The sequence below is a fragment of the Elephantulus edwardii genome, unplaced genomic scaffold, assembly GCF_000299155.1.
Source record: "Elephantulus edwardii isolate Elephantulus edwardi_28Jun2011 unplaced genomic scaffold, EleEdw1.0 scaffold00174, whole genome shotgun sequence".
NCBI classification, from domain to species: domain Eukaryota; kingdom Metazoa; phylum Chordata; class Mammalia; order Macroscelidea; family Macroscelididae; genus Elephantulus; species Elephantulus edwardii.
Window position 1 is genome coordinate 1474629 of NW_006399924.1, and position 10954 is coordinate 1485582.

Below are 10954 nucleotides of genomic sequence, written 5' to 3' on the forward strand. Positions count from 1 at the left end.
TGGCACATAACAACAACAACAACAACAACATTGAAAAACAAGGGACTCATGAAAATAGGTGACCCTGGAGGACATTATGTTGAGTGAAATATCTCAGTCACAAAAAGAGCAAATACTGTATAGTGCCACTGTTGTAAAACTGACTGTCATAGGGGTTAGGTGGAGACTGAGAAAGATGGGATAAATAATGTATACTGCGTTGAAACAGATAAGAAAGAAAACTGTTTAAAAGGGCTGTGTGATTAGGTATTATTGTCATGATAGGAGTCCAGAACGGAGGCTACATAGAGGAGTGGACCTGGGGGGAGGAATTGTATAATAATGAAAGAACTTTTATTTTAGTTTTCAAAAAGAACGAACTGGAGGGGAAGGGTGGGCAGGAAGAAAAGTGCAACAATGAATGAATGGAAATCCAAAATCTCTGTAAATTTTCATTAAAATTAATAATAATTTTAAAAAAGGGAAAAGGGCGGGAGCTCCAGCCCATTGTTACAGTTACTGTGTCAATCCATCTGATGGAGGGTCCTCCTCTCTTTCTTCTTTTTCTCTAACCTCTGCCCCCTTTTACAGCATGATGTCTTTTTCCAAGGACTGGTCCCTCTGTCAACATGCCTAAGGTATGTGAGATCAACTTTCACCATCCTTTTCTCAAGGGAGTACCCTTCCTCCAGACAGACTCATTTGTTCTTTGGGCAGTCTGTGGGAAATCAGTACTCCTCCAGTACCACAATTCAAAGACATTAATTCTTCTGTTGTTATCTTTCTTTATTGTCCAACTTTCAGATGTATAGGAAGCAGTTTAAAATACCATGGTTTGGATCAGGTGCATCCTAGTCTTTAAACTGGCATTCTTGCTTATTAGCACTTTGGAGAAGTCCATGACAACATGTTTCCCCACTGCAACATGTCTTTTGATTCCTTGTCTGCTGTTACCGTGGGTATTGATTGTGGACCCAAGTAGAATGACATTAACAACTTTAATCTTTTACCCACTGATTTTAATGTTTTGTATTGGCCCAATAGAGAAGATTTTTGTTTTCTTGATACTGACATGTAATCCATTTTGAAGGCTTAGTCTCTGATCTTCTGCAGTAAGTGCTTTAAGTCTACTTCACTTTCAGTAAGCTTATTGATCAGTCTTCTTCCAATCCTGACGCCACGTTCTTCATAAAGTTTAACTTCTCAAATGATTTGCTCAGCAAATGGATTTGAATAGGTATGGAGAAAGAATACAACCGTGATGCACAACCTTCCCGATTCTAAACCATGCAGCATTTCTTTGCTCCACTTGGACAACTGCTTCTTGGTCTAGGTCTTGGTTTCACATGAGCACAGTTAACTGTTTTGGGATTCTCACCCTTCTCAGTGGTAGCCATAAATTGTTTTCCCAGCACAGCGCTGATTTGATGTGAGAGGATTTCTGATGGGTATGGTCTGCAACCCTTTTTCTCTTATAAAAAGAAAATCTCAAAGAGCTGAGAACCTGAATATCACCAAGATACAAGAGCTTGGAGAAGAGCTCTTTTCTGAACCCAGGTCTCTGTGCTGAGAACCTTCTCAGTCCAAGGAAAGCCCAAGATACATGCAGATCTCCAAGAACACCAGGCCCACAGATGCTGAAAGAACTACAGAGAGAAAAAAACCATTCTCCTAGAGCTAGCAACCTGAATTCAGGGTTCCAGACCCCTAAAGGTGAGAAAATAAATTTCTGTTTGTTAAAGCCGTGCGCTTGTGCTGGGTTTTTGTTTTGTTTTGTTTTGTTTTACAGCAACACTGTTGCTGTTAAGTGCCATGGAGTCACAGGCGACACATAGCGACCCTAGGCGGGCTTGCAGCCTGGCACGCCCAATTGCTGGGAACCTCCCTGCCGCAGACCCCCATTCATCTGGCTAGTCCGCTCTGCCAACCCCCTCATGGGCCCCAAAGAGCCACCACACGTGCTCAGAGTCCTCAAACCTACCGCGTCTCCATAGCAACACTACATAATCAAAATACCTGGTAATATTTTTCTCTTGGTCTGCTTGTCCTTGTAAGATACAAACCCACTCTAATATTAGAATTGGCCTTTTAATTTGGAACAAAAGTAGACAAGTGAATAACCATGAGATAGGTACAACTATGAAAATTAGTCCATAGTGGTTACAGGAAGACATTCCTGAATTTTGGAGTCCCTAAACGGTGTCCTATAAAACTGGGATGAATCAGCAAATGAAAAGTATTGGGAGAAGATCGGAAACAAGGATGGCATAGAAATATTCAAGGAAGGTGTATCAAGAATGGAGGCTAGATAAGTATAAAAACAAAACAAAACAAAAAACTCATTGTCTGCCTACTTTGGGTTTCCAAGGCTGTAAATAACGAGGGGAAATTGCCCCTCATTCTCCCAAGCAGCTGTTGATGGATTAGAATTGGTGGAGAGGCCCAGCCTTTGGATAGCAACATTACAAACCTAAACTTATAGATGTTTGGTGGCTCAAATGTACCATCACTCACAGGAAAAAAGAAAGGCAGCCTCTTCTTGTTAAGATTTAAAGACCTTAGAAATCTGAGGGAGAGTCATTATGAATTGGAACCAATTCAATGGTGACACAGCAAGTGATTGAGTAAGGGAGAAATTAAAGTGTAGAAAAATTCGAATCCCCTATTTTAGTAACAAGAAGCCCCAAATTTAGTAACAAGAAGCTCTCAATTCCCCACCATTTCTTAACATCAAACTGCAGAGTTTCTCTTTGCTGCCTGCATTTCTCCAACACTGGCCTCCAGAACTCACTCACTACTGATATCAGCCTAAGTCTTATGATGATGCTGTTACGTGTCATCAAGTCAGAACTCACTCACAGCTGACCCCCCAGCACATTCTTAGAGGCTGTAAATCACATGGGAGGAGATTGCCTATCTTTCTCCCTTAGAGAAGCCAGTAAAAACCACTTGCCTTTGGGTTGGCCATCCAAAATAGAATTAGTAGGAACCATGAGTTTCTGATATGCCTCTTATTTAACAGCATCTAGAGAGATTTAGAAGAAGCTGTGGCACCAAGCATATCATTGCTGATGTCAGATGACTCCTGGCTGAAAATAAGGAATACCAAAAGAATGTCTATTTGTGCTATACTGACTATACAAAGACATTTGACTGTGTGGATCGTGACAGGTTGTGGCTGACATTGAGAAGATTGGGAATCCCAGAGCACTTGATGTGCTCATGCAGAACCTATACCAGGATCAGGAGGATGTAGTGGGGATGGAGCAGGGGAGCACTGCGTGGTTTAGAATTGGGAAAGGAGTGTGTCAAGCTTGATTCTATCTCCGTACCAATTTAATCGGTATGCTGAGCAAATTATCCAAGACACTGGACTCTATGAGGAGGAGTGTGTCATCAGGATTGGAGGAAGACTCATTAATAACCTATGTTACGCAGATGACACAAGCTTGCTTGCTGAAAGTGAGAGGGGCTTGAAGCACTTGTCACAGAAGATCAAGGAATTCAGCCTTCAGTATAGATTGCATCTCAGTGTCAGGAAAATGAAGATTCCTACCAATGGACCAATAGGCAGCGTCATGGTGGATGGAGATGAGATTGAAACTGTCAACAGCTTCATCTTGTTTGGATCCACATTTAACACCCTTGGAACGAGCAGTCAGGAAATAAGGAAACACATTGCACTGGGAAAATCTGGTTAGGGACCTTTCAAAAAGTATTGAGGAGTAGCGATGTTAGTTTGAGGACTAAGGTGTGTCTGATTCAGCCCATAGTCTTTCTGATTACTAGCTATGCATCCAAACTAGGACAGTGAATAAGGATGATAGAAAAGGAATTGACACCTTTGAGCTGTGGTGTTCAAGAAGAGCACTAGAAGAGCATTGAATATCTTTGAAAGGGTGCAGCCGGAGTGCTCTTTGTAGGCAAGAATGATGAGGCTTCACCTCATGTATTTTGCTAAGAGGTGCTCTTCCTTGGAGAGGAATATGATGTTGGTAAGGGTGGAGGGTGGGCGAGGAGAGGAAGACCCTCAACCAGGTAGACTGACACAGTGACTGCTGTAATGGGCTCTTGTGTGTCAGGAAGTGTGAGGATGGCTCAGGATAAAACAGGGTTCAGATCTTCTGTTCATAGGGCTGCTATGAGTAGTACTCGACTCGATGGCTCTTAACAACAACCAGAGGGACACAACACTATCCCAGCACTATCCCTTCCTTCACAAAATTTTGATTATTTACCCCTACAACAATAAGAACAATTACATTCCCGGAAAGAATTACAATCCAGATCTACATTACTACATTCAGCAAGCATGCTGAAGATGATAGCATAGATTCTGAGAAACCTGGTAGAAACAAAAGGCATGGAAAAGGAGAAAATTTTGATTTTTTTTTTTTTTGCCAGGCTCTCATCTGATGGTAAATACCATGGGTGTGTTACCTTGTGGGAGGACGGTGACCTCCACTGGGCCCTCAGGAAAGAAGTAGGGAAGTAGAAAGAGCAAGAAAAATTAGAACTGAAAACACATCAGAAGCACCAATATCTCAGAGGAGTGGAGAGGAAATGGGAAGACAGAAGGGGTGGGAGATCAGAGCCATCAACCAGAGTTGGATGTGGGCAAAGGAATGGGAAATGCTGGAGGGGCAGGGAGAGTGAATTGAGCTGGATGCTGGCAAGGCAGGGACAGCATGAAGGTGGGAACACAGCCCATGCACTAAAGCAGTGGGCCCAGATGAGGTAACCTCATCTGTTACCTGCACACTCTCACCAGCTCTTTGGAGTACAAAGCTTGTCTGCCAAATACTGCTTTAAAGCTGAGCCCCCAAATTAAGACAGACTAGGAAGAAGGATAGGCCATCCACTACCGAAAAACAGGCCTTCAAAAACCCTCTGTACCTGTATTGAATCAAAATATAGTTTCCATAGAAAAAGAAATAAATAAATGGATGTTATGGAAGCAGAAGCAGCAGGTGGAGGGAAGTCAGCAGAAGAAGAGAAAGTGAAACCAAAATTACCTTAAAAGTAAGTAGGAATTAATTCTGAATGATGAAAGGGTAGAAAAAAGGTCAACATTCAACCGTAACAGTGGAAGTTACCCAATTAATATAATTTTTATTACCTTTAGAATCAGAGTGGCTACTTTTAAAAAGCAGCATTGCGCGCGCGCGCGCGCGCGCGTGTGTGTGTGTGTGTGCGCGCGCGCGCGCATCTGTGAGTTTGATTTGACTGGCACAGGATGAGATTGCTCCTCCTTTTCCAGCTGAGCATCTGGTGGATTCGAACCATGCGCCTTTGTGATTGCAGCACAGCTTCTTGCCAGTAGGCCACCTGAGCTCCCCCCCTTTTTTTTTTCTTTGAAAAGCAGCATTTCTTATATAAAGACAAGCTTTCATTACCTGAAGTTCTGTTACGAAAAAGCATCATTGTTACCTGCCAGTATATCCACTTTGGTACACTCATTTTCTCCTAAAGAGTTTGGCCGTTAGAGAAGCAGAAATTGGCGGAGCACTGACCCCAAATCCATTCAGTTGTGAAAGAACTCTTTATATTTCAAAGTCAAATGAAAAACAAGACGGACTTTTTAAAAAAGCACTGAGTTTCAAACTTCCTCTACCAACACTGATTCCTTTAAATTTCTATTATATTTAAGAATCATTTCAGAGGATATTCCAAGGTGCCTACATTTCTGCTATTAAACATTCAGTGATTCCTCATCTGTCCATTTCCCAGCTTTCTATTCATTCTCCCTCTAAAATCCAAAGAAAACAAAAGCCCTCCGCAAGCTTCCAGATCCAATGAGGCAAATTGTCAATCACAGCAATCTCTAAACGTTTCCCCAATCTAACAACATCTAAAACTAAAGCTGTCCTGGACAGCTCCCCTTTCAAGAATAGTTCAGTAGAAAGCATATGTGCATCTACTAGAAAAAAGTTGTCTGTGAGGCACCCACTCTGAGGAGCTTTGTGGTCTGTAGAGGCCCAGGCTCACCAGGCCCTTGGCCAGTCCAGCCCTCCCTGAAGGTGGAGGAAGCCCATTTAAATAACTTCTTCTGAGCTGAACTGTTTATGAGGAACTTCCCCAAACGTCTCAGGTTTTCCACAGTTCGTCTTTGGAAATTTTTTTTTTCAGAGTCTATGAAGGTCACTTGTGACTAGAGCCAGTTAAATTTGAATGTTATGCTTTGCTTTTTCTTATTAATAAAAAAATTAACCTTTGAGAAACTGTTCTCAGAAAATTTGTAATCCTGCAGCATTAAGCTTCCATGTTATCAAATGATATGAAGATATAAAGGCCAAATTGGTATCTGGAAAGAGATTATTTTAATATAGCCATAACCATGGAGTTTTCTAGGCTGAAATCTGTGGGAATAGTTAGCTACAACTTTCTACTACAGAGTGACTCACAGGTTCAAACTATTGGTCATTGGGTGCTTAATAGTTGTGCCACCAGAAACTCAAAGCCATTGCTGTCAAGGCAGAACCAACTCATAAGTGACCTTCCAGTGGGTTTCTAAGCCTGTAAAGAGCACAGAAAGAGGTTACCCAGTTTTCTCCAAGAACTGCTGGTGGAGAGATGCAGCCTTTGGGTTAACAGTGTAACTCCTTCTATACCAGGTCACCAGGGACCCTTAGATAGTGAAAGTTCCTGGCCTTTTTAAATATATAAAGAGGGAATTATTTATACCTTCCCTATTGCAGAACAACCATGCTACTATTATCCCGCAACCCTCCTTCATCCCTGCACTGTCAATTACAGGCATTTACAAAGACACTTGACTGAATACAACTCTAACTGGCCCTGCTGACCAAGGTGATAGTCACGTTGATGGTGGCAGTGTGGATGGAAGAAAATGGAGGCTGCTCTTGTTGGAGGCCAACTCAGTAGGGCACTGCTGTTTACATCCCACCGAGTCAGAACCTGCTCCTCACTGACCCTTCAGTGGGTTTTCAGAGGCGGTAAATCGCATGGGAGGAAACTGCCCATTTTTCTCCCACAGAACAGCTGGTAGATTTGAACCACTTGCCTTTGAGTTGGCAGTGCAGCTCCTTACCTCTAAGCCACCAGAGAGAACTAGACACTGTTATTGTTGTTGTTGTTGTTGTTATTGTTGTTGTGCATAATAAAGTCAGAACCAACCCAGAGCTAACCCTCCTGCAGGTTTTCAGAGGCAATTAATTCAGGGAAGGAGATTACCCATCCTTCTCCCTTGGAGCAGCTGGTGGCCTTGAACCACGTGCTTTCAGGACTGCAGCTTCTCGCCGTTAGGTCACCAGAGTCAAGATACCTTAATTGACATATCTAAGGAGCTCTGGTGGCTGGGAAGCCACCACTGGTAAGAGGCTGCACTGCAATCCGCAAGGCACATGATTGAATCCACCAGTTGCTCCACAAGAGAAAGATGACCCATCTCCTCCATGCTATTTACTGCCTCCGAAAACCTGCTGGCGGAGGGCGGGGGGGTGTTCCATCTCAACAGTACACAACAACAACAACAATGTTGAAACTTAACTCCCATGGAAAAATATCTAAAGAAGGAAAAGAGACATAAATAATCACTTGCTAAAGGTATTTGTGGGGAAACAGCATTTCAATACTGATAAAAGATTTAGGTTAGAGTTTAAGATTACTAGACTCTATTGGACCCCTCAGTACACTCTCTTGTTTGTAAAATCTTCTATGATCATTTTCCTGACATGAAAAGTCAAAACAGCACAAGTTGCTTTTGGTTTAAATGTTGGAGGGTATCTCCTATTACTTGAAGGACTATGAAGGATTTAGACTTCCACATGTAAAATGATCGTGGCCTCTTTTCTAAGCTTTGTAAATTGACCTTTCTGGGTATAATTTTCATAGGTCAATTGGCCCACCAGGGTAATTTAATTAAATAGTTCATATACTGCTTGGTGAGTGTTGAAGAGTGTTTTATCCAGCACATTTGCATGATTAAGATGAATTTTTACATTACAGATTTCATACATTTCTTTTTTACCCACCTTCATGCCAACCCTGCTTTGGAAGTAAATGTTTCCAGTAACTGGGTGCCCTGTATTTTTCCAAGTTCTAATCACATTACCATCTCCACCTAACTCTTAGTGCTCTCACATTCACTGTATGTGACAAGGCCAAGCTCCCCGCCCTCTCTTGGGTGAGTCTGCTCAAAGCAAGTTTCCATGAGCATTTGAGCTGTGGTGTTGGAGGGGGCACTGAACATCCATCCATAGAGGGCCAAGAGAACAAACAGATATGTCCAGGAGAAGGTGTAGCTAGAGTGCTCTTTGGAGGCAGGAATGCTGAGGCTTTGCCTCACATGCTTTAAATATATTTCTCTGGAGAAGAACATGATACTGGGAAGTGTGGAGGGTCAGGGAAGGAGAGGAAGACCCTCAACCAGATGGATTTATACAGTGACTGCTGCAAAGGGTTTTTTTGTGTCAGGAAGTGTGAGGATGACACAGGATAGAACAGGGTTCAGATCTTTTGTTCATAGGATCACTATGAGTTGTACTCAACTTGACAGCACCTAACAACAACATTCTCCTGCTAAAGACCTTTTTTAAAATGTTAAAAAGCAAACTAGAGGACTAAGATTGCCTGACCTGAGCTATGACATTCATGATTATCTCTTGTACATGTGAAGCTGAACAATGAATAAGGAAGACCTTGCCCTGCCATCCTAAAGGCAGGCAGTTCAAATCCATCAAATGCTTCAAGGGGAAAAGATAAGCAATCTCTTCCTGTGAAGTTCACAGCCTCTGGAAACCCTCTGGAAATTCAGTTATGAATTGGTTCTGACTCAATAGCAATGGATTAGAGATCCATTTAGCATAAAGAGTTGATGCCTTGGAATTAGGCCATTAATGAATAATATTAAATAGATCAAGGACTGCCAGAAGAATAAGCAAATATATCTTCTAGATGAACCTTTGGAATGCTCCTTAGAATCTAGGATGGATAGGCTTCATGCCACATACATTGGGCATGTTATCAGGAGGGATCAAAGAACATTATGCTTGGAAAAAAACAAAACAAACAAAAACTAACAGTGAGTTTGAGTTTGAGTGTCTTTTCATGTGGAAACCACTCATCATATGAGTTAAAAGACTCTTTCATTTACTTTTTATTCTAAAATCCCATAAGCCCTCTAGCGTGTGTATGGGTGTGTGCACGGATGGAACAGTACTCAAAACACGCATAAGGTATTGTGGAATATATTGATACTTTATTAGTTTTATTCCAGATAGATGCATTTAGTTAAACTGCAAATTACAATTCTATTTAAGTCAGAGAGAAAACTCCACTACATAGGATTTCTGAGGTTTGGTACAGTAGTTTTCATCGATGCCCTCATGGATACAGTCACTATAGTCTGTATTACACTTGCCACACTTGCAGCTTAAGGCAACAGGGTAGGAGAAGTAGGGAGTTACATGGTGTGGGCATCCTGGTATTTCTACAGTCCTGTAGATGAAATCTCCATATGTACAAACATTTTGTGACAGCGCATACTTGGGAAGAAACAGCTTGCCATTAATATCCTGAGGAAAAAAATGGAAAAAATTCCATTATGTGATGAAAATCTAGAAAACATATATATAAGGAATGAGATCAACTTCAACTCACTTTTATTTGCTGTCAAGTGTCCTCTCTCACAAATGGGACAAGACCCAATACCCACTCAGTACTTCTATACTGAACCCCATGGAGAAAAAAACTGACAATCTTATATCTCTTATTACACAAATAAGATAAAGTATAAGTAAATATGGAGAAGTGAAAATATTACTATTGTCTGTGCATTCTGGTTCTAAGGAGCCGATAACCACTAGAGTTTAGAACTTAGGTGATGATTGATCTCATATTCTTTCTGGATAGGAATAGAGTCATCCTAGGTCAATCTTTTGGGGCACGTGGTCAGGAGGGACCAGTCCTTGGAGAAGGACATAATGCTTGGAAGGGTGGAGGCCATGCAGGAGAGGAAGCTCCCCAGATCAGATGGATTGACATGGTAACTGGGGCAATGGGACTAGGTGTATTGGAATCAGTGAGACTTGCTTAGGCTAAGACAGGGTTCAATCTAACTTACAGCTGAAAGAAGAGAGATGAACTACATACCCGTGTCATGCAGTATCCAGCACAGATGGTGGTGTTGATGGTTAGGCAAAAAGCACATTCTCTCTTTTCGATGTGTATTGTATACTCATGAGGAACACAAAGTGACATTGTTTGCCCACATAGAAGGCAAAAGATCATGGACATCAGGAAGAGAGCACTCATGCTAAATCAAAGATAAAATTTAAAAGCTATTATAGATATCATTTGGGGATATTCACAAAAACAGTTGGAAAGAGCTAAAATATACTAAATGGTCAATAAGAATAATAGCTATCATTGATTGATTGTCTGTATGCTAAACCCAGTATAGGTGTGGCTATGATGCACACAGCCCTTTGCATAGAAACTCATAGTGTCTAAGTGCTATTTCCAAGTGCCACTAAGCTCCACTGGGCAATAAGATAGTTAACCGGAAACATCACCACAGAAAAGTAGCTGTAATGCATATGTTAACTAAATGTAAAATAATTAATTCAATGGAAAAAATAATCCAAACACCTGCCTCTATGAATATAAATAGTGTGTTAATAGTTATTCTTCAAAAAGAGCTTTCTCCAAAGTATTCATATTCTCAATGTCAGCAAGTTAGTTCCAGCTCATAAGACCATCCCTCAACTTTCTAAGGCTGTAAATAGCAATGGGAGGAGACTGCCCATCTTTCTAAGTATAAAGTCTTGAAATATTATATGATATAATAGAATAGAATACAGAAATACTATGCCATGCAAACTGGCTACAATCTAAAATAGTAAAACAAATGAACATAACCAAGCTATCCTATCTCAGTGCACTCCTCTAGTAATGTTGAATAAAATTCTGTCCATTGCCTTTCATAGATGGTACATAAAGCTGGACAAAATCC

At 41.3% G+C, this 10954-nt stretch overlaps 1 protein-coding gene across 1 annotated transcript; it reads right to left on the bottom strand.

The window, feature by feature from the left end:
* Window positions 1-9260: 9260 nt before the first annotated feature.
* On the bottom strand, window positions 9261-10254 carry TSHB (thyroid stimulating hormone, beta). Its single transcript, XM_006895680.1, has 2 exons — window positions 10093-10254; window positions 9261-9515 (listed from the first exon to the last, which is right to left on the bottom strand). The coding sequence occupies exons 1-2, from the start codon at window positions 10252-10254 to the stop codon at window positions 9261-9263; spliced, it is 417 nt and encodes a 138-aa protein (XP_006895742.1).
* Between the last annotated feature and the right edge of the window lie 700 nt (window positions 10255-10954).

Bases quoted from the DNA above. Each gene is read 5' to 3' on its own strand.
- TSHB (XM_006895680.1), bottom strand. From the start codon at position 10,254: ATGAGTGCTCTCTTCCTGATGTCCATGATCTTTTGCCTTCTATGTGGG. The intron at 9,516-10,092 runs GTATGTAGTTCA...TTTTTTCCTCAG, and splicing joins CTGGATACTGCATGACACGG to GATATTAATGGCAAGCTGTT.